Raw genomic sequence first — 25,149 nt, 5'->3', positions numbered from 1 at the left:
GTTATTAGTTAATCTGTAGTTAACTAATTTAATATATATATGTATATATACATACACACACACATGCACAATTGCATTATATTTATATATAGTGATGCAGCGCTGGGTTGGTGAGGAGAGGCAGGTGGAGAGCCAGAGTCTCATGTCCCGTCCCCTCTGGGGTTTAGAGGTAAAGGCCGATTCATCACCACACCGACCAGTGCGGCGTCACTATATGCACACAAACATATACATGTGTATATATTATTAATGCAGTAGATTAGTCAAGGGTTGCATGTCTTAAAATTCAAAATCCTACAGTTAATAAGCATGTTACAGTTCTGCCAAATGTGTAGTTTATTCAGCTAAGCGTTTTCTTTGATGGGAATGGTGTGAAGACACAAAATCATTACAAGAATAATCAATGTTAAGAAAAATGTAGGGTCTTCTCTTATTTTCTTTAACAAATAAATAATAATTTAACTCTTCGTTTTATACAATGTGTCAGAGTAAATAATGAACTATGTAAATTGTGTAAATATATGAACTGAGACGCAATCAAACTCCTATTTCAAATTAAGGACAAAAAGGGGAGCAATCGTACTTATATAGACCTGGTAGAACATTCAAGAGCAACCAGAATATTATAATTTGGCAATACATCACAATAAATACTCCACCATCTGATAATTCGTGCCAAGGCATGAAGTGCAAAATGTAAGAATAAAGTTGTTTGTTTTCTTAAAAAGAAATGTACTGTACTTAAACATGCATCAGAAGTGGCACTCCACTCCCTCTTCTCTGTCTGGGTGCCAAAGATCATTCGGTTTCTGGGCAGCACAGACAATGTGTTGGAATGCCAACTGCAGTTTATGTCAGAGGGTGGATTATTTTTAACTGGATTTACAAGTCCATGGATTAAGACATACAAATGATTTATTCCTATAAAATGCAGTGTGTTGACAAGCATCACAGTCGCCATAATGCGGACTGGTTAGATGCACAAAGAGCACGTCTGTGTGACAGAACTCAGAACATCCACACACTGCAGCACTGCTGAGCCTGAACAGCTCTCCCTTGCAGCAGTGTCCAGGCTATATGAATGGACCTTTATGATTCTAAATAAATATTAGAGAGTTAAAAGTCTTCAGAGAGCTTCAATGAAATGCACCTGCATGTAAAAAATGTGTCGAGTACACATAATTCATATAGCATGTGAGGAAGGGTTCATTTCCAGCTTTAGGTTACTTGCCAAGAGAACAGTGGACCTTTCCTGAAAACAGCTTTATAATATACCAGGGAAAAATGGAATGGGGCCACTTATTTTTTCTTTTTTGATTAAAGCAACTGATGCTTAGAGGATGAAGTGAACTTTGTGCTATATTAGGTTCTGGATGCAAATGTTAGTAATCGTAAGTTTATTGTCCACTGCTCAGGATCTATCATCTCTCCATATGACTTTTAATTATCAGCTCCAAAACGTCCTTTGTGTATGCCAGCAACAAAGTTATTTGACTGATTTGCTTTAATTCAATTCATAATGTAATTTTAAAAACAAATGATTACTCAAGAGTTTTTGAATCAAGGCCCATATTCTGTGTGTAATACAGAAAGGAATGCAAATAAAAAGCTGCATAAGCAGAAACCCTTTCTTGATTCAAATACTGGCATTATGAAAAAGTCATATGAGAATATCCATTATATTTAAACAATGAGAAAACAAAAACAACACATCAATGGTTGCCAATAAAGTTCTAAGGAGAAAGGCCACATGTCCTCTACAATATGTTTTTCTATGGTGCTGGGAAAACAACCCCCAGAAATAACTTTCAGAACCCATAAAGAATCCCACAGACATTTTTACTTCTCTCCAATTAAAAGTTTTATTGGTAGAGTGCACAGCTGATGCTTCCATCACCAGATCTCGTGTCAGCAACAAGTTTTGTGAAAGCACCAAGTCAGCTGTGTATAAATAAAACTTCTCACAGGAGAGAAGTAGACGTGGGGGATTCTGGGTATTTAATACAGGTGAATAGTGTGCTCCCACACTTGTGCATAACAGTACAGAAGCTCCCTACCTGGCTTTGGGCTGCTGTAAGGCTCATATTCATGGTCAAGTCCACAGGCCACCATTTTGAGGATCCTGTGGACTGCACTGCTATGGAGACGGATGTCCAGGGGCCCCACTACCAGTCTCTTCACTGACGTCTCCTGGACACCAGGGGGGTCGTCCTCTTTATTCATGACCGAGAACTCCTGCTGACCTCCTGTGTCTAATCATTATAAAAGATTCAGTAATCAGTTTGGAAAACTGAGAATTAACAGTATTTTTATAAATACATTGATATTAGAGCTACAGAATATGAATAAAGAAAATATAAGCATATGATGAAGAAAGTACAAGGATCTAATGCAATAGGTGAGTCAAAGAAGGATATGGGAAGTTGATAAGAGCTTTCAGTCCTATAAAGTAAATACTGATAACTCATTTCTGAGATTTTAAAATGTGAAGTATGTATTTGTCTTCTGCAGCCAGTCTAAATTTGACAATACACCACACCTCAGGCCCAACAAAACTAGTCCTGAATTACATCATTGACAGCACTCTGTGCTGAGCAGAGCTTTTCCACATATGCATTATTTTTCAATCACTGATCCTCCTACGTATTAGAATGATGCTGAATTTGCCAAACGTATGTTCTTGATCATCTTAATGAAACATTATTGTGACAAAGTTTCCTTTAGGTAATAAGCAGAAGATAAATACATTAAAATAATAATAATACAAAAAAAGGTTCTCTCATTCTACTTATATAATTCAAAATTTAAATGTGCCAAGTTTATATTACTTTTAGAGAACTTAGGGTTCACATTCCTATTAGATTGTTCAGATTAAAAGTAGTCAATATCACTTCCTTATCCTATTTTTACTGTAATTCACGGGGCTCAATCTAATATTGAACATATGGCTGCAGTTAAGGCAACTAAAAAATTTAAGTATTAAAATTAGCTGGGATTTAAAGAATTATAAGTTACTAAGTTTCTCACTCGGTACAAAGCTCACATTATCTTAATGTGAACTCAGCACTAAATGTAACTTCTTAAATTCAGATAATGTTTACCTAAAGTTTATGTTAGTCCTGTGGCAACCCCAACTAATTTGTTTTAATGACATTCAACAGTCTCAACAATACAGGTTCATACTGACTTGAAAGCATTCCTATCAGAAGTGTAAAACAGCACGGAGAGATCAGCATGGTATCTCAATGTTGAAATTAGTCTGACAGCTGAGGCTGACAATATCTTGTGTTTTTTAATTTAGATTTCTATCAACCTTTGATAGGAGAAAAACTGATCACCCTGTCAGTGCAAGTAATGAGAAGAAGGAATGCGAAAAGGAAGTACTGTAGATTACAGATTTCATTAGTGAGATATGTGCCTTTTCTTAATCCTAGTTAGTTTCTCTTGACTGTAGGAAAAACACTGAACTTAGGTTAAGTTAAGGTAGCATTATCCCAGAAATCAACAGGTGTTAAAAACTGACAATTATGATTTTTAATCAGCCTCAAAGATATTTAACAAAAAATGTTAGCTGAAGATAACCAAACTGGCAGCTATCTCGAATAATAAACCATTCCACCAGGAAACTATTATCGCTTCTGCTCATATTTGCACAACCTATTTTGACATGTGGTTAATATATAAATGTATCAGCATTCTTTCTGCAAACAAGAATCCAGTGTAGCATAGACCTTTTCTAAGGGGGAAAAAAAATCTCTCAGATTTCTTAGGAGATGAACTGAGAGAAAGAAAAACAAAAGATAGATGTCTAAATTGAACCTATATGGTATATCAGTTTAAATTTATCAGTTTAGATGGGGAAACCAAACAAATACAACACCTCATGCTTCTAACATGTATTTCACATTTGTAAAATAAAAAATAAAACAACAAGCCCAGCTAACATCTAGTTAATTATAAAATATTTTAATCAAACCTTTGAAAGAAGTTTGTTGATTAATGACTGTGCATTTGTATTTTAATTTAGAAATTAAAGTAATTCAATTTAAGATTTAAAACATTTATAAATGACTAAATATTACTCAACACTTGAATATTAGGCTACATTTCTAGTTTTTAGTCTATTGTGAGACTTTAATTCAGGAACAAGTTTAAATGATAAGGATTTATTTAAGAACTGGAACTAAGTAGATTAATAAAAGTAAAATAACAACGGCACAATTCCTTAGGATGAAATCTGACTTCATATTACAAAGATCAGAAGTTCAAAATGACGTGAACAAAGAACAAATCCAAATATTGCATTTGATCTTTTAATTATGAGCTGCAGTTCTTTAATCTAATCTGACTGAACAAACATTCTTGAACTAAAATGAACATCCCAAGTTACTGGGAACACGCACAAGCATGACATGATTTGCAAAAGCATATTCACTTTCTCACACTCCGCAGCTGAAGAAGTAGACTAGTGTATCAACATGTAAAAAAAAGAACCTCAAATATGTGTCAGCACAGATTAAATAATCCTGACAGGTAGCCTCCAGGTAAATGTTGGGTAAAACTGGGGACAGCAGGTCAAGGACCAGGTGTCTATGAAGAAGAAGAACTCTTTGTTTCTGTTGTTTAAGGGAGAGCAAACAAGGGGAAAATAAAACAATACCTTTGCCGCTGTTGTTCTCCATTGTGTACAGGTAATCCATGTAGAAAGCACCAAAGCGCTGCATGCCAGCTATCTCTGTGTACGTCTCCTACCAACAAAGAAAAGCAAACAGGACTCAAGTTCCCTAAGGATGGACTTCAGAGATTACAACGGGGCATGCTGAGTATTTGAGGGAGACATGATCATTTGTGTTTGCACACCCACTCACAGAGGGGCTTATCACCAGGAGGAACGAGGGTTATCGGCCCCCATCCTTCTTCAGATAGGTAATGCCACTTCAATTGCTGATCAAACACTGTGACATCCAGAAAACTTCTTAAATACTCAATTGTTTTTATCCAGCCCCGTGGGTTAATGAGTAAAATGTATTAGAAGGGGTGTAATGAACAGGTCATGCCTTTAGAATGCTTTAGCAGTTTGTTTTCTTTTAAATCCCTTTGTTTTAATATCGAAAAAAAACACCAGCAGTAACAGAAATTATAGAAGATTAAAGAAGCATGTATAAAGGAAATCTGATTTAAGAGCAACAAATAACTAACATTTTAAAATCCAAAATGTCTCTCTTAAATGTATTAGTCAGGTTATATTATTGGAATAAACATTTGGAACTGGATTAAATGTTATTTTTTTATACTAATGGCTACATATAGTGGGAATTATTCAATACATGCAGGAGCATAGGTTTCCTTTCAGAATTGGGGGGACATTGTCAATATTGGTTCCTACACCTATGGAACTGGTTATACATTATTGAGGGGGACAATTTAACGTTCTCTCAAAATTGGGAGTACGCATCCCACACCCAGCACATGTACAGAGTATTCTGGATGTAAATTTAACCTAGGATTAGAACACATCTTCATTAAAGAGGTATGCCCTACATGTACACTAGTTAGAGAAAGATGCAATGAAAAGAGCAATGTTAGTCCCTGGATAAAGACCTACAATATTTAATCACGATGTCTCCCCAGAAACACAGGGTGATGCCAGGAGAACAACAGGGTGCAATGTGGAGGCCTGAAGCACTTCATACAACAGATCAATCAACTCCTATTTAAAGGTCTGCAATGGAAGTGCCATTCTGTTTGGCCATGACAAGTATGTCTGACTATGTCTTATCTGGCACAGTGTGTATACATTGAACACAAAGGTAACAGGTGGTTAAAGGTGGATTCTTGACGCAGACTGCACCTAATCTGATAAGAGATGATAAAAATTGCCAATTTCATGATTGAATATATTAATCTCCTCTCATGGGTTTTAAGGAGTAACTCCTACAATAGATTGTTAGAGTGAAAGCCAGATAATTCCATATGAACAGCGAACAGTCCAATGTGGGAATAACAGGCTGCTAACACTTCCATTAAGCACATTAGCAGCAGGTAGTCGTGGAGTTTGTTTAAGGATGCTTTTCAATGTCAAAACAAATGCAATACAATTCTAAAAGAATAGATAGCACAGAAGTAGTTGGACTTTCTTATAATCCTACAAAAAAGGATTCTCAGACCTTGTGATGATTTGCGTCCAAAATGAACTCTGCTCGAACACCATTGTTCTCTGGGCTCCGGTAATCAAACAAAGAGTTGGTGAGATATGTCATTCCTTTACTGCTCAGGTTCTCCCCACAGGTGAAGAAGATGGCATCCTTAAGGCAAAAGAAACAGGGGGTCAGTCTATTTGTCTTCTGAATATTTTAATAAAGATGTCTCATTGCACAAGATGTTGAGTTTATTAAATGTCTTCACCTGAAAACAAGAGCAACAGTCTGAATACTATTGAACAGCATATCGTGTTTTTCAGAAACTCTGTAAACAACAGATCCGATTCCTTTAGACTTATACTCACTCTGAAGTAGATTGGCCAGTCTGTGTTTTGAAAAGCTTACCTCCTCACATCGGTTCATGTTCTCCTCAAAATCTTTCACCCCCATGATTCCCTTTAGGCACAAGGCCCGGCAGCCCACAAAACCAATCTGACAGTCAAAAAATGGTTCTCCCATCATGAGCACCTATGGTAAAACAAAAGCTACTGTTGGTTTGGCACAATATTCAGACAGAGAGATGGAAAGAAACCTGTAAACACTGCTCTGTGCTCTGCATCCCATGGAAACTAAAATGTTGTTTTAAGTTCCATTAACACTTTAACAATATAGTAATTGGAATAGATTTGCTCCTGTTTGGACAGTTGGGACATTGTACGAGATGTTTATTATGAAGAAAAGATTGACAGCTTTGACTCTTTGACACATCAGGGAAATCCAGATTATCAATATACACATAATACATGATAGGTCATTCTTGTTAATCTCCGGGAAGAATCTTGTTATGCTTAAGGTGACATCAGTTTGAACAGTTGAATGCAATATTGGACCCTTTATGTAAAAGCACAAGGTTACCCCTTAGAGTTAGTAAAATGACACAACATGGTTACCAGTAATGAACAAAAAAAAAAAAAAAAAAAAAAAGCATTAAAACACCAAAGACTAAGAAAGGACAACTTGTGTCTCCTGAGCTAATAAACTTTAACACCGACTCCAATCACAACAGTTTGAATTCTACTAAGTATGAATGTGACTGTAGTGACCAAATAAATCCTGCAATAAAAACTGTTCCCTGCAGTCAATGGCTGTGCTGTAATGATGTATGGATTATCATTATATGAATCCAATTTTTTTTCCTTCAATTTCAGAATATTCAAATATTAATAATTTCAACTTCCATGAAAACTTCATTAAAAAATCCCATCCAGGACATCGCTATTGGTCTAATATCTCACTAAAAAACAAATAAATAAGGTTGAAAATGTGAATATTGTAAAACTCTATACTACTACTACTACTACTAACAATAATAATAATAAATATCAAATGTGAAATTAGATGTTTAACTTCTTTTCTAGATTAATGTACAAATAGGTTAGCTTATCCCAGAGGTTCTGTGCTGAGTAAGTATTATAATTCTGTTTATTTTTCTGAGATTTTTTTTCCAGGACAAACAAATATGAAGGGTGCTTTTAATTGTCCATATAATGAGGAATGATTTAATGAGTTAATGTGATACTTTACACTGTCAGAGTAAACAATGCTTTTAGAAGTGTCATTCATACCTCTATAGTAATTCCCTCCTGCTCCAAACACAGAACTTCCCTGGACTTCACCTTCTGAGGACTGTAGTAACTGCTTTCGGCTTGCATTTCTGTGAGCTGTGAGAGAATATGATACACATTTTACAGTATGCTGCTTTTTAGCATTTATACAGCAGAAATCTGCCATTACTGTAAAGACCTGATGAAGACAAATTAAGCTTTGCAATCTGCCAATTTTACTTTTGCACAGGAAACAGGTGCAGAAAAACAGCTGTAACTTATTATCCACATTAGAGAATAAACCCGTTTTGCCTGGTACACTGATTTAATCACGTGCGGGTAACACTGCAAATTTCCCAGCAGCTTGAAAGTTCATGATAAACCTCTGAGTTCCATCTACAAAAAGAGTACAGTCAGTAAGAAGGTTGTGTAGTTCATATTTTATGAAGAGATGCTTGGAGTGATATCATATCCAGAAACTGATCTGAACTGATCCCTCTTTTAGAATACATTAAAAATGTATTGATGATTGTTTTTTTCAGTTTTGGGCTTTTTTTATAAAATCTATTTAAATTGAATGTGAAAGTATAATCTTCATGATCTGGAAACTTCCAAATGCAAAGAGTTTATAGAAAATTTAAATGTGCCTGTATTTGCCATTAGCTAAACTGCCAATTATTCCGAATTGGTACTGGTTTTTAGGAATTAGGGATTTATGCATCAGGTTCTGAAATACCTCTAGCTCTCATTACATAGTTATTTAGAAAGATAAGTACAAGTATAAGTACGTGGTAACTGTTCAAAGCTGAATTCCACAAACTAAATACTTGAGTAAAACTTGAGCATTAAGAACAAGAAAGAAACTGATCAGCCTCCAGCTGTCTGCAATTATTTCAGAGGAAAAGCAATTAATTGATTAAAAGAACTCAAACACTACAAGAACAATTTTAAACATTATTAGAAAAATGCTAGGTTTAATTTAGCATGATTTTAACCTGCAAAGCTATCAACTCCTCCAAATGCTAATGAAGAAACTTGACCTAAGGTTTTGACCGAAATTGAACCTCAAATTAATTCCATATACTCTAAAACAAGCAAGCAGTATAGTTTCACATATTTATAGCTAAACGGTGTTCATGTCATTTATTCTGGTTAATCATTAAGATGACCTCCGGTGTTCTGCATATTATGGACAGTTACACACTCAACATTTAATAAAAACAACTTAGATGCAGAAAGAAAACAGTGAATATTTCTTTTTTTAACTCCAAACTATGTGAGGTATTTTCTCAGTGTTTATTTACACACAAATTTCACATCTCAACTTTAAATTCTGTGTAAAAAAGAGAAAAGAAAATGCAAACCTGCTGATAAACTGTTTACTTTTACTGTTTATAAAAATCAAGTGGAGTTCGGGTCACAAATTAAATCAGTATGTGTGTTAACATATCCAATATTAAACAAAACTAAGCAAAACTGACTGAACAATTCTGGACAGCAACAACAACAGAAGAATGCTTTTAATTAACAATGGGTATAAAGAAATATAGATATAATGGCATAAACATTCACAAGAAACATGATAGTTTCTCTTTTTGTTTTATAATAAGGTTGTGCATTGCAAACTGATTTTGCTTTAAGGTTAATATGTGGTTCTGATTTCTGTACCTTTTGGACACGGTTTTAAAATATATGAAATAAATTAAGAAATACAAATCCTACAAAACATAGATTAAGTAAGTGAGTTCCCATTCTCCTTCTACAGAGATGGAGGCTACAGGTGTCTTTTGGTCTTCCATCCCTGCAGGGAGGGCCTTACCTTGAAGGTGACAGAGGCCTTGGTGCAGTAGAAGCCAATGGAGACTATGGGGTCCTTAGGGGTGTGATGTCTGGGGCTGCGTGTTTGGCCATCCTCTTCAGTTTGCGGATAGTACAGCCCTTCCTCCTGGTCATCCTCCCCAGTGCTGACGATGGCTGGGACAAAGGACCAGGCCCAGGACACCCAGCTTTGGTTATCCTCCTCGTTGCCCTGCTGTAGGTACAGCTCAGGGTTCTGGTACTGACCAGTGTGTAGGGACTGGACATCTGCCTCGCTCTCCACCCCTGTATGATAACACTCAAAAGAGTCAAGGCAGGCCACCAACATCTTTCACCGTAGAAGATAACAACCCCTCAACTTAAACTCCAACTCTAAATTCTAAGTCTGCATTATACTAGTTCATAATATAAATATAAAGAGTATTTTGGAAGCTTGATTCTTTTTTTTTTTTTTTTTTAAGTTTCTAAACTGATTGGTAAGAGGACTTCAATCCAAAGAGGAATGTTGTTGTAAGCCAGTGAATAAATGTTTTAAGTGTTTATATAATCCCTTTAAGTTTCCCTTCTTTACAATCAAAAAAACTATCAAATTATTTGTATTATTAGCTGTAGTTGATGATTTTTATAGTTACAGTTGTTAATGATTGTTATTATTAACATGGTTACATGTACAAAACATTACAAAATTAAAATATCCTGTAAAAATAATATTTACACATCAAAATGAATACAATTACAGAAAAGGGAAGATTAGGATGTTTTTTATGTGCCATCTAAGTATATGAGTCTTAAGGTGGCTTCAAATATTAGCATTAAAAAAAGTCACTGAAGAAAGGTCAGAGGCCAATAAAAACTATAATATATGCGTGACAAGTATGGTATAATTTAAAGAAAAAGTGGTTTATTGACCAGGTTTTAAAAAACAGCAGTAAAATAAAAGGCAGCAAGTGGATGTGCTAATAGTGTTACACAAAGTTGAGTGACAAAGCTCTTGACAATGGAAGTGGGGCCACAAAGCCTTTAGGGAAGAGCAGTAATTATGTCCTGCAGGTCAGAGAATTCGCTTTAATTGAGCCCACTACTGACAGCCCATATCAGTGATCTGCTGACTACTGACAAGAATGGCTGCAGTTACACAGCTGCCAAAATCGAGACCTGGAGCAGCAGGACACAGTCAAAGACTATGCTTACTGAAATAGGAGGAGTGGGACTGAGTCTGTGATAAAGCTCTGAAGGTCAGAGACTGTTTTTAATGCACTCCATGACCTCTGAACTCTTCACATAGTGTATATTTCCATGCACACTGTGAGGGGAAGCTGATGTCAATAAGTAAGAATGTGTAATCCCATTTCACAAAGGCCAACATCTCCACAAGAAAACAATATCATCAGTGAGGTCATTTCAGAAGAATTTGAGAGGCTTATAATGGCAAAATTATTTTAATATTTTTTTATACATTCAGATTTGGCTGTTTAAACTCATGTATTATCATTTTCTTTCCAGAGCCAAACTCTTTCATGTGTTAGGTTTGCAAATTAATCTTTAAAATGGATCCCATTTGACAAGTAATACAATGGGAAGTTTATAATTAACAAGTGAATGATCAAAAACTTTCAGATGATCCCTTGAAGTGTTATACCACAATAAAAAAAACTTTTTTCGAGATCCATGATAATCCAATGATAATTATCTAGAAAATCTAGGAGAAAATGTACAAAAACATGTCATGCTTTGTTTTAGTTGTGCAGCTGGAATTTTAGTTTTGAGTTCTCAAAGCGAGACAATTTAGTGAAAGCCTTTATAATCTTATAATCGTAATAACAGGAAAACATTGATAATTATGACATCACTCAAAGCATCTCTTCATATTGATTTACTATAGTGAGATGCAGCACAGAAGAGACAAATGCCTTCCCATTCATGAGAAGAGTCTTCATCTGAATCAATCACTTTCCTTTTATGTAGACCTGCATCTTGTCACCTTGCCTATTCTGCCTTTTTGCCTCCAAGTTAAAGCAGTGCCCTCTGATACCAGCAGATGTCCCTCCATGTTTACAATGCAAGTCAAACACCTGGGTACCTGAATATGTGCCAAATGTTTTCACTTGTTGCTTATCTGACCAAGAATTATTGTATTTATCATTGATTTATTTCACTTATCACTGTCACACTCATGAAAGAGCCCCTTGGATGCCCCGCCAAGATTATGGGACAGAGTAATCAAAGACTGGCTCATTGTGAAATTCATATATTCCTCATTTAAAGATTTTCATATTTTGTTTTTACATTTTACTCAGTCAGGCCTAATTTACTATACTTGAATGTATACTACACAGAATGATCAGGGGAACCAAAGCAATGAATAGCTTGCTCAGCATTGGTAACACTCGAATGATTCGGCTACTGGAATTCCTTTCCCTCCGTCACTGAGTAGCACAGCCTACACTTTATCCAAGGCAGCAGGCCTCATCCCACAACCAACTGAATGAGGCACTGAACAGCCCCCCTCGAAATACATAAATACATAAAGGAACACTACTTAGAGGAACACTACATAGAAGCTAAATTACTTTTTTCCTGGATTAAAAGTGTCGTCTTGCATTATTTTTTTTAACTATAATGGTCCAAGTGCGAAACTTGGAGTATCTGGTACATTTCTATTCTCTTTTAGAATACATTCAACTTTTAAATTATTAATTCCATTCATAATTTAAAATACATTCATTATTTTCTGTGACTGGCCAGTTTGTTTAAAAGTTTCAGCTATCCACATTTCCAACCTCTGCATTTTTAAAGCAAACTTCAATACATTTCCTTGGTAATGCACTTGCATGGGAGATATTACTCCCAGATTAAATACTTTCATAAATGCTACGTTTATCTAATGTGGCGCATTGGCCAAGTGTTCTTAAACATTTATTTAGACTGAAACAAAAATCCAACACACACAAAAACTCTAAACTGTTTCCAGTTCATTAAGTTAAAAAGAAAACGCCTTGCAAATAGCAAATAAAATTCTTTGAAACAGTTTTCTGCAGAAACCACGTGTAATGAAAAGCCAAGCTATTAATAACAATTAAAATCAATTACACACTACTCACACAAAACTTTACAATTCTGTCAGAGTAGTCTCATGAACTGAAGTAAAGACTGGTCTATGATTCTCGTTATATATATGCATGCAATATCTAATTTCAATATATACATATATTGAAAATAAAAACTGCATGTACTGCTGTTTTAGAACTTCAATTAAATTCCATATCAAAGTAATATATTGTATGCAACTACATAAAAATAAACAGTATAGCAACAATGTAATACTCATGAAGAGAGTAACACAATAAGTGACTGCTGTTTGGAATATAAGTCTTCTGGTTATTAATTTAAATATAATGCATATTTCTCACTTTTTATTTAATCTCCAAGATGATGTTTTACAGTCCAATGCAAGTGAGAAGTTATTTTTTTTACGTAACAAGATCTTGAACACTCTGGTTCCAAGAGTTAATCCCCTCTTGTATATTTTTGAGATAGGATACTAATTCACTCTCCAAGTTCCACATAGCAGTAGCATGACACTGAACCTTACATCTGGCATTAAACAGGGAATGCAATGCAATTCGTGCCAACTAGCACTAGAGCCCTGGCAGATCACTTTGCACTACCCACATCCCCCTACATAAATTTAACTGCAACATCTGATTTCACTGTATAGGCAATGCCAGTGCATCTTAATCTCATTTACTAAGGTTATAAGAGCAGTCAAACAATGGTTTCAGGTGGTAAAGACAAGGAACTTCCCAATGAATACTCACTGCGACTACTTTTCCGTTCCTAGTTTTCCTTATATAAAAGGCTCACAAGTGCATTTCATTTCAGGAACTTTCTCCTTTTTTTTTTTTTTTTTTTAATCACACAGATGTGGAAGATCAGTGCCCACAGCAACAATGTATTCCATAGGCTTTCAAATTTTTATTTTGTTTATGGAAAACAGAAAAATGTGCACAATCTAATAAATTGAAGATGCTTCTGTACGATAAGATCTACTTCAATAAATAAGATCATTATTTGCTTGTTGATTTCATTATTGATGCAGTGAAACTACAGTAAATTTAGTTGTGATACATTTATATTAACATGGGTGTGACACATGGATCTTTCAAAGGAATTTGAAATTTAAGCCATTTTAGAAAAAAAGTTTTCTAATTAACGTAGACGGGACTGATCTGATGTATCATAATAAAAGAGTAGAAAGTATAAATAATATTTGCAAACAATATGAATGTCAATCATCAAACCAATAGATCTTTATTTTTAAATTCATTTTTCACATTTCGCCTTTGGGAGGCCAACTCACCAGTGATGTTGACCACAGTTTCCCTGGAATGGCTGCACATCTCCTCAGTTTCTCCCTCCTTCTGAGTGCCTATTTCCCCATAATAAAGAGCGATACCCAATTCCATTATGCGTATGAACATGGGGAGCTGCTGGTCTGTAATAGAAAGCTTGAGACTCTCCACCAGTGTCTGAATCTGTAGAGAGGAAATAAAAATGTAAATAAAATAAGAACTTAACACAAGTGCACCGATTGATAACTTTGATAATTGATAATGATTACATCTTCAAATTTTCACATAATATACAGTACATTACATGCAGTACATTTAATTTAAAACATTACATACAAACTCATTATTAAGGTATAACTTAACTTACAGTCTTATGATTGTGTAAAATATTAAGACAGTGCAGACCAAAATTTAAATTATTAACACTGCCATGATACATTCCTGCATTTAATACTATCCTTTTCAAATAAACTGTGACAGGCTTCATGAAACAATCTCATAGCTTATGAAATATTGGAAGAGAAGCCATATCCGGGGCTTACTTTAATGACAGAGGGTATCTTGGAGTTGATGTTATCATAAGTGAAGTGCAGCCGAGTTCGAAAGGAGCACTTATAGAGCAAAGGATCCTGGTAGAATTCAATCTTCCCACTTGCATTGCGCTTATCAAGGCAAACAGTGCAGTCAGAGAAATTAATGACCTTCCTCAGGACGAGATCAGGAGCTGAAAACAGGATAGAACATTATTTAATGAAAGTAACAGTCAAGCACTGACAAAAAAAATAATGCATCTGTCCTTTTTAAAAACAAAACACTAGAAAGAATGCCATTTATAGGTTACCCCACTTTTCAAATATATTAGTCTGGGAAAGGTAAGTTGCCCTCTATCTTCTATCTTTGAGTACCACTGTGGTTTTTCACTTCTTGATTATTACCCGAGATATCCATGAAAGCCCGATCCCAGAATTCATCTACAGTGTAGCATTCCGCTGATGTGATGTTCACAGATAGCACAATGTCATCTTCCACATACTTCAAGATGAGGTTGTTGACAACAATGTTGACATTATTGACCACACGTCTTATGAGGCTTTGAACATAACCTATCAAAATAGAGAAACAAGGTGCAGAGTAATTAATATTACAACAACAAATACAACAATGGTAGTATTTCTGGATGGCCTGAATCACATACAGTTTAAAAAGTTACAATACAATGTAGGTATAAAGTCGACACATACAGATGTCAATTTCAATTCAGGATATACCAGCTGTCCTTATTTTTCCTATTTCGATCCTCAATCTGCATTATATTAATGTGAACAAAATTAGATTTGATTGTAATTCGAAAGGCATTGAGAAAGAAGAAGATCACAAGTACATGAAGTAAAACCTGTCCATTTCATATCTCATATCTCTGCCTATTTGGAAAGTCTACATATTCATAGACAATGCCACTGACCCATAAAATGTAAAATAAAATAACAAAATCAAAGTGTAATTTGACATGACATGTAATTACTGTATCATTTGGAAATGAAATGTAAGAAAAGGTAAATACACCTAAGAAAATGCTTCTGTTCCACTCACTAGTTCACTAGTTGTACAGCTTCCCAAATCTTAGAAAAATCAGTTAAGTGCTCCATCTTCAAATGTTGTTACAAAGCAGCAGTTGCCAGACTAATCTCACCAATACGGAGTATTAAAATACTCTGCCAGTACAAATTCAATGTTTTAGCTCCAAAGCAAATTTATGAGAACTTGTATGTAAATGGATTGCATTTTCTAATACCATAATCCACAATCTTTATATTTCTAATATGGTTTATTTCTAAGAATCGGTTTAAAGGTGTTTCTTTCCATCCACATGCTAAACTAATTGGCCTTACACCATCAGTTGTCTCATAGAAAAAAAATAGCTTTGCCAATGAAACTCAAGAGGAATATTTTATAGGACATTTCTTCTTTCCTCTTCACTACACCTTCATAATTAGTTTTAAAATAACAGGACATAAAGACACAACATTTTTTGTGTGTTTGGCATAGTCTATTACTAAATTGAGTCATCATCCCATGCCAGTTTTAGCCCCATAAATGTTTCTGTAATTTTCGTATTTGTTGATGTTACAATTAAAACAATTATAGCTTTAAATAGTGTCTGAGGGTACAGTATAGGAGGGGGACATTTTATTTTTATTATTTTCTTTATATTGTTATGGTGTAATGTTGTTAATTCTGTTTTGTCTATAAAGCAATCATCAGTTTGTATTTACTCCTTTCTGGGGGTACGTTAAGTATGGTGTTGTATTACAGCTACTGACTTTAGGATATTCAATCAGGTAAAACAATATAAAGGCTGTGTGTTTTGGGACACAGGTATTTAGTTGAGGACTTACAACAATGTTTTTAATAACATCTACCGCCTGAAGAATGCTGACCAGCACCAGTCAACACATCAAACACAACGACAAACAGTAATAAATTCAAGGCTATATTAATTATGCATGTGATAAATCTATTTTGTACAACTATTTTAACAAGATGTAAATCACTTCTGATAGATAAGACTGCAACCTATTGTCTATGTAAAGATATAAAAAGGCTTCTCCAACTCACATCCTTAGTTCTCTCTACTTCATGTGACAGGAGGGCTCTTGGTTAACCTGTTGTTTTTGTGTGTGTGTGTGTGTTTTTGTGTGTAATAAACATATTTCTTCATCAGTGCAACTTGAAAATTTCTGAAATCATTAGGGTATTTATTTATTTATTTTACTTGTTTTCCACATTGGACACTGCAATATTCACTTTAGGCCCTGGATAAGGGTGTCTGCCAAGAAATAATAATAATAGGCACGTAACAAGTATTATGGTTATCCTATAAAACAGAACAGTATCATATTCATTACATTATTTAAGTCAGTTTTTTTCCACTGAATTTCTCCCTTTTAATTTTTTCAATTTATATTAATTATTGTGGTTAGTTTTATTGCTACCATTCAATACAATGTGTCAACTGCTGTTGATTACCCAAGTGCTCAAATCTACCTATTTAAATACGACACTTTTAAACATCTGTGCCTATACTCCTGGCTGTTTGAATCAACATCAATCCCCCACTTCTGGCTCATCTCCAGTTCTTCACCACTTGGATGTTGACTTGGCAGGACTTTCATGCTGTATCAGTAGTTACTGGTTAAAAACAATCACAATATTAAATATATAATAAATACTATATAATAAAGTGGAAACATCTTCGGGAGGCCTTCATCTAGCTGTGCATTGATAAAGGTTGATGATGATGACGATGATAATAAACTACACTAGCTGGCTACTTTATTAGGTACACCAACCTAACAGTGAATTGCACCCCCTTTTGCCCTCAGAACAGACTGAATAAATCAGGGCATGGACTCAACAAGGTATGGAAAGTCACAGGCATCCTGGCCCAAATATCGACTCCATTGCTTCCCATAGTTGTTGCAAATTGGCTGGTGGTGGATCTCTACTCCAAATAGCTTGTCCCATCTCATACCACAGATGTTCAACTGGATTGAGATCTAGTGACTGTGCAGGCCGCTGGATTCAAGCTGAGTTCACTCTCATGTTCCCGGAAACATTCCTAGACACTGCTAGCTTTGTGGCATGGAGATTTATCCTGCTGAAAGAAAACATTGGCAAATAGATATTCTGCTGCCATAAATAGGATATTACTGATCGGCAACGATGTTTAGATTCAAAAGCATTCAAAGCTTTTATCAAGTGACCAATGTGAACTAGAAAACACACCCCATACCATTACACCACCATCACCCATCAGGATGGATCCATGGACTTCTGCATTTTTCGACATATCCTTGTCCTCCCATTAGCATGAAACAGCAGGAAAATCTGATCAATTGTCCAGTTTTTGTGTTCCTTAGTCCACTACAACCGCAGTTTCTTGTTTTTTCACTGACAGGAGTGGATCTCAGTTAGGTCACTAGTTGCCTTACCCCATCCGTAACAAGTTACAACATGTTGTGCATTCTGATATTCCTCTTTCAGCACCACTGAAACTGTACTCAGCTGTTAATTGACTGACTGTAGCTCATCAGTCAACCTCTTTCATCAACGAGCCGTTTCCGATCAGTGGACTGACGCTGGCCGGATCTTTTTTGGGTGTGGGCCATTCTCGATGGACCCGTGTGTGAAAACACCAGCAGGGCTGCCATTTCTGACATACCGGCACGTCTGGCACTAACTACAGTGCACCGTTCAAAGGCACTTAAATCTTTTGTCTTGTCCAGTCTCCTTCTGAATTGCACATACATATTATCCTTAGGTACCTGCCTAGCTGCTTTAAATCACAGTCTGAAAACATGATTCTGTCACTGACTGCACAGTCTGTGTAATGTCTGTGACCTCTCCGTGTATAATATATGCAGTTAGTGTGTATGCTTTAAAGCCCTAGTTGATGAAAGATTTATTAAATCTTGGTTCAACAGAAATAATATTTAAATTGTGACAAAAACGTTAAATAATGTTTGCTTGGGATTTTATTATAATGTTTCAGACATATAAATGTGAATTTGTTCCACATTCCTGAAACACTTTGAATCTGTCCCTTGATTATCATTTGCCAAAAGTTAATGTTGGACAACACAGCATGATAAGGTTATAAGTTTTTAGATTAGACCCCAATAGACACCAAAACAATGGCTTCATGTCTCCTGTGAGAATGCATTCACTTTTGCATAGTTCATTTGTAGGAAAAATATTCACACATTTACAGGAAAATGTATAGGCTGCCAACAAGGTCATTCATTTGGCAAGAAAATCTGCATTTTATTTTCCAGGTCTTCATTCAACTGTCTATATATTAAGAGAACTACTCTGCCTTTTACACATATGATGAGAGGGTAGATTTAATCCTTTAAACTCTCAACAACTGCATTTCAGACAAAAGGTATGCAGAATAACATTTAAATATGTGTCTAGCTAATTTAAGCTCTATTTTCAATTGGGAACATATGAAAGAGTGCAGTTCTTCATCACTTTACTCATATTTGATGTCGGATGAACTGTGGGAGCTTTCCTGTACTGTTACCAGCCAGTACTAATGGTACACCATTGCTGAGAAACAGAAGCTCAGAAGGAAAACATACATGGTAAGGTCATTACTCAACAAAGCAAGAAAGAACTTAAAATATTACAGACAGGGGAGTTTGAACCATAAAATATGAAAATATACAGCAATAAATCCTCTTAACCACAGGAGCAATGGCATTATTCATTGCTCCTATGTACTGTTAAACGCAGTGACTGAAAGTTAAACATATAAAACTTTAATGCCTTTTCCTTATTCTGCAACGAAAATGTTTGCTTTCCTGCATGTACGTCTGTCTACGACTGTGACAAAACTGGTTCATATCAGTGCTGTCCAGGTTGCCTTATTAAAATGACCAATGCATTTGTGATTCCCCAAAATACTATTTTGCATATTTCAAATATCTATTACATTACTATTGTTTTATTATGCTAAAAAAATCCTGTTAGAATGAAGAAAAAAGCAGTGATATGCATAGAATAAAGAACTTAAAAGCAGTGTTACTTTCCTGTATTTATTCTGTGGGTATGCTTACCTTTTGCAAAACTATTCGGAAATTTGAAACTGGGAGGTTAATACAATGAGTTACAGAATTAAATTAAAGAAAGAAAAAAAATAAAAGACAAAGAGCAAAATCTTGCTCGTACTTCTGAGTATATGCTGTGTAGGTCAAGCAAAACCCTCAGCAGCGCACCTGCAGACAGGCAGTAAAACCAGTGCTTTGCCCCCTGCTATTTTTACCTCTGGATCTAATTTGCCAATGCTAATGCGCCACTGCTCAAAAACCCTGCTCTCCAGCAATCGCACCAGTTTTAACTTCTGTCAACATTTGACACAGCCAGCACCTGCACACCAGCCCACAGGGAAGAAACACACTTAAAACTGTTCAACCATAAAATGACTGGAAAAACTAACTCCTTTATGTGATCCCAGTACAGGCAAAGTACTCTCATCAGTGCAATACAGGAAAGAAATAGTATACTGTCCATGTTCACGTTTTCCTGTATACGGAAAGTATTAGCAGGCATTAGCAGTGCCAATTATTAGGCTTCTAGGAAAAGACAGACAAGTCAGATGCAATCACAAATACTGTTTGTCTGGTCTCATACTTTAAACAAAAAGTATTATTAGAATTATTGCCAAAATGGCCCTTTTCAATAGAATGTAAAGCTACGAAAATATAACAGCCTTTTTCAAATAAGCTATATAATTCAAATAATTTAAAAAAACGATTTACATCTCACAAGACGTTTTTTATTTGTCTTCCAAGGGCTGTTATTAAGTGATACAATATCGAGGCTTTCCAGATGGCCGAACTTAAGTTATTTAATACACTAAACCTAAGGCAGTCTAACTTGACTTGATATGAAGTGCTACTTTTTCTCCATTTCATTGCATATTAGAGGTTTAGAATGTGTGTTCCCTACAGGTTATTTTTGGCAATAGAAAATTACTTTTACCTTGACTGTCTTGCTTCTCACAACAAGTCCCACTCTTGTGAATAAGACACACAAACAACATCAAGAGGTTCTTCACTGAAATCGCTGTGCTTTACATACTTGAAAAGAAACAATAACCATTTCCAAAAGTGGGGCTATTGTACCAGTTTAATGTTCTGCACATTGACGTTCAGAAAATAAATCAGATTACCTCCATACCAAGGAGGCACTAGATCCTAGATTCTTCTACTCTTAAATAACTCCTGAACCCTACCAGTATTCACCTCTGTAGATATTAGATATATTTATATGAGTGAAGTTAAACAACTACATGTTTATAAGTGGGATACCTTTGAGGAACAATGAAAGGGAACATTTTGGTAACAAGGAGCTCTAAGAAGCTTCTGTATAAGGGTAAAACTGTGGACTACTTGTCCAGGATAAAAGCTATGAGGACAGAAGGCCGTATTCATAGTCCAACTCCATCAGTGACAAACAGCGACAGCAGACAATTGACTTCTCTGCTCATTCTATATCAGTGGGGCAGAGGCAAAGAATGCTGGAAACAGATGTGCCATCCTGTGTAGGCTGAATAAATATTTAACCAGCATGAGAAAAGTGCATGTATTTAATTTTCTATAGGTATGTGACAATAGTGCATATGTTTAAAAACCACAATTGTTAGGAAACTCCGGTGGCCAACAGTTTTACCACAAGCAACTGGCAACTTAATCACTTTCAGGATAGCCTAAGGTGGAATTATTCAGGAGAATGGGCTTTCTGAAACAAGCAACCCATATCATATGAATTAACTTTTTTTTTTTGCCACAGGAAGAAAGTCTAAATGCAACCAGCATGTGGAAACTTACAACAAAATTGCTGTATAATTGATGGCGGGTTTCTGTAGTTTTTCTGTTTTGTTTTGGTTATTTTGAAGAAGAATGCTGTTAATGCACAGATATAGATGTAGATGTGGTCATTTAAAATAAAGATGAACAGCACAGTTGTTCAGAAACTGCTTTAATTTAGTAAAAGACGAATAATGATTGAGACTGATGTAATACTTGACATATTTTAGAATTCTCACATTAGCTCTTGTTAAATTTAAAGGAACACATCTGCACTGAATTGGGATGCACTGAAACAATAGGCAGAATTCATAATGCCTTTTAGAATGAAGTGTTTCAGCCACACTTATTAACAAAAGGAGAACATTTTCTGTCTTGTTTTAGATATGATATAGTTTGACAATTAATGATTTTTAGATATTTGTAATTAGATTAATTCTTGCTTTACAAACTATTCCAATGCTATTTACATTACAGCAGTGCAATGATTCTGTAGTTGATCATTGTTGAAAATAAACACAGAATAACATGCATTGGATTTAAATTAAAAAATACATAAAAAAGATAATAATAATCTGTACAGTCCCCACCTCTCAAGCATTATGTATCACTACAAATCTGTAGAAGTTGTTTTTAACTTTAAAGTGTACATACAATCATACAAACATACAATATGTCCTTGAAATAAACAATCTTGTATTCCTAGATTACCAAATACCTATATTCTTTAACAGAGCCTAATGATGTAGTCATTTTTTAGAAACAGAATGTTCATGTATTAGAAACAGATTCTAATACAGCTAATGTGCGTTTCTCCCATTTCCAAGAATGTCGCCTTTCACATTTCTTTTTGGATTGTTTTATCAGGTGAGAAGGAAAGACGGTTAAACAATGATCATATTTCACCTGTCTGAGAAGCACTTAGGGAATCAACACTGAATTTACAAACAGAGCTGTAATGGGTATATTTTTCCACTTTGTTTCTCCTGGATAAAAACCTACCAAAGTAGGTCACTGATGTCCACTACTTTAACTGCTAGAGAGTGGTCATTGCAAGGAAATATGTAAATAAAGGATATAAATATATGGACATAAAGCTATCATTAAGTGAATATTTTGTCCTTAGCTGAGTGTATTGAATGTACAGACATTTTAGAGCTCTTTCATACATTTATGAACATTCAATGTAGAATTCACTTGCAAATTAACTTAAATTTCACACCAGAAATTCACAAGTGAACTGCTGTCTTCTTTCCAAGGTCACTTTAACAACTTCAATGACAGCAGAATGAGTTTGCTTTCACATTACAATGTTTTCAAGTAAATCTGGTTATTTGGACCAAAATTATATATTTCTGTCAATGCAATGTTAGTGCAATACAGTGAATATGTAAACATAGAGAGTGTCAGGGTTGTAATGTTCGTGGTATTGATCTACACTGACTCTGTATTCTGCCCAGAATGTCTGATGGAAAGCTTGGTAAGAAATATTGTTAAGTATTGTCAAAATAATGCTCCATCATATGTAAGAATGAGATGTTTCCAAAGGCAACAAATGGTGAAGAATGCTTCACTCTTTCAATCTGTGACAGTGGTTGCATTGCCAGTGGCATTAACTGGATGAGGTTAATTGTTAGTTGTCCATATCAATCGCTGTTTGGGGGCTATTCTTATCTCAGTATGCATGTATGGTAATGACGGATAACACAGAAAGTGTGAAGTGTTTTAGAGGTGGAAAGGCCAATTATGTGAGAAACCAAACTTTTAATACATGTAAAATAATTATATACAAGTATGATTTCTCCTCTCCAAACAATCTAGATATGAAGATCCCTTAAAATAGCATTCTGGCTTTAATGATTTATAAATAAGCTGACTACACTCTGCTGAAGCTCCACAGGAAGACTTCCCTCTCTCACTGCTTGAACTCCATCAGGTTACATCACCACAGGGAGCAACACCACCCACTGAAACTGCTCTAAATAAACCAATAAAAATGTATTCAATAAATAATAAGATCCAGGATACAATAAAGAAAACACATGCTAGCTGTAATTAACAAACAATAAGCAAATTAAGAGCGCCTGGTTGATAATTATGATTTCCAGAAATATTATTCAGCTAATCTTTAGCCTTATTAGTGGGATAGCATAGTTAATCTCCCTGTAATGCACCTCAATACTGTGTTGCACTGATTGAGTGTAAGTTGTATTGTGTGTTTCTCTTATCAGGTTGAGAAATTTAATAGGCAAGATAAATACTTTTCTACTTTTAGCATACAATATATCTGATACAAATTACTTTTATTTGTGCAAAGACTACAACTATTTCCTGCTAGTGTGATTCCATCCTGATATTTCAAAATCATGGAACACCATGACAAATAAGCATATATTAACTAAATTAATTGTCAATATAAACATTCTTGGCAAAAGTGCATACTCTACAATATAAGACTTGATTGAAGATGATTTTCTTTGTGAAAGATGTTTGCTTAAACCAGTAGGTTCCTGTTCAGAATGAAGAACATGTCCTTGTCAAAGAAACGTCATGTAGGCAATCGGCCTTGCTGATAACAATGGACTGTAACTGATTAATCAGCAGGCCATCCAGAGCCTCCCACGTTAACTTTTTCATAATCCCTGCATGCCCTGGCCATAAAGTTGGGAAGCAGTGATGTCTGACTTTATTGCCCACTCCCCCTGCAGTCATCACTCACCCGGTGGTAAGTCAGGGTCGCTGGGGGCTGCCTGATGGATGCGCCGTGGCTTGGCTAATGATTTAACACTCTCTGTGGCGCTGCGGCTGGTTGAGCTGGAGCCACAGCTTTCATGGTCGTCCTGCGAAACAACATCAACAAACAATCATCTGGGTCACTCAGGCATTGACAGACAAAAAAAAAAAAAAAGAGCATGCACTGTTGAGCGCCAATGGTTTACAGCTATTACCAGAGCTTTACAAATAAACTTTGATTCCTGGCTGGAAAACACAAACACCCCACCATGAAGTTAAAACATGATTATCAATTTTCAAGTGATGTGGAATGTCATGCCCACACATTTGAAGCCACAAGTTGCAGTGCAGGGGGAGGGGGAGGGGGAGCCTGATCAAAGGAATAAGAGAAAATAAAGCAATTCAACAGAAGATGTAGTTAAGCATTAATTAATTAATTCAAGTAAATGAAATCAATATACATACAATATAAAATTCAAGCCTGCAGTTGAGCAAATTAAGGTGGATTTTTAATATAGAGGCTCTGGAAGGCAGTAACGTGCTTAACATAGTAATTTGGTTAACGTGCATACCAAGACATTATTTATACAGTATATCAAAAGTTCAAATCATGACGCATTACAGTACTGGAAGCTTTAAGCTTTTTTCAGTTTATTTGCTTTTTCCCCTCAACATCAGAGCTTCACCAAGCAAATTAGCCTCGTATATAACTGAAATTGAACCACCAGATCATGAACAAAAAATTGACACATGACCATATATGCACCTCAAAGCACAGCAGTGTTCACCTCTAATATGGCTTTGATTAGAGTTTATAAAACACTGTAACCTTTTCACTATGAAGCAAGGCATGTGCAGACAGTCAAAACTGTGAGGGATCACATCTGTTTAACATTTAACATTGGATAAAATCACAGGTCTCAAAAGTCACAGTTATCCTAAGTAATGTAAACAGCAAAGGTGTCAAAATTAATCACATCTGGTTGTCTCCATTTGATGCAGTGTAATAACAACTGCATTCTGTAATGGAGATTACATTTTAAACATACTTTGCATAATTTTAAAGTGGGATACTCAAGACGGTGCAATTTACAAATATCTGTAAAACATACATGATAGTATCAAATCA

The 25,149-nt window shown here is 35.4% G+C and overlaps 1 protein-coding gene across 2 annotated transcripts in view; it reads right to left on the bottom strand.

Moving 5' to 3' along the window:
* vps13b (vacuolar protein sorting 13 homolog B) overlaps positions 1 to 25,149 on the bottom strand; it is a 353,373-nt gene that overhangs the window by 305,345 nt on the left and 22,879 nt on the right. For both annotated transcript variants that reach the window (XM_066691052.1, XM_066691051.1), the window contains exons 4-13: positions 24,007 to 24,127; positions 14,850 to 15,017; positions 14,457 to 14,638; positions 13,923 to 14,097; positions 9,564 to 9,847; positions 7,766 to 7,861; positions 6,546 to 6,668; positions 6,168 to 6,305; positions 4,661 to 4,748; positions 2,058 to 2,252 (exon numbers count right to left, since the gene is read on the bottom strand). In XM_066691052.1, the coding sequence (XP_066547149.1) occupies positions 2,058 to 2,252; positions 4,661 to 4,748; positions 6,168 to 6,305; positions 6,546 to 6,668; positions 7,766 to 7,861; positions 9,564 to 9,847; positions 13,923 to 14,097; positions 14,457 to 14,638; positions 14,850 to 15,017; positions 24,007 to 24,127 (1,570 nt within the window). The remainder of the gene's footprint in view (positions 1 to 2,057; positions 2,253 to 4,660; positions 4,749 to 6,167; positions 6,306 to 6,545; positions 6,669 to 7,765; positions 7,862 to 9,563; positions 9,848 to 13,922; positions 14,098 to 14,456; positions 14,639 to 14,849; positions 15,018 to 24,006; positions 24,128 to 25,149) is intronic.

Source organism: Amia ocellicauda, chromosome 18 (assembly GCF_036373705.1).
Source record: "Amia ocellicauda isolate fAmiCal2 chromosome 18, fAmiCal2.hap1, whole genome shotgun sequence".
Lineage (NCBI taxonomy): Eukaryota > Metazoa > Chordata > Actinopteri > Amiiformes > Amiidae > Amia > Amia ocellicauda.
Note: the sequence above shows the minus strand (reverse complement) of the source record. Positions and strands in the feature narration are given on the sequence as shown.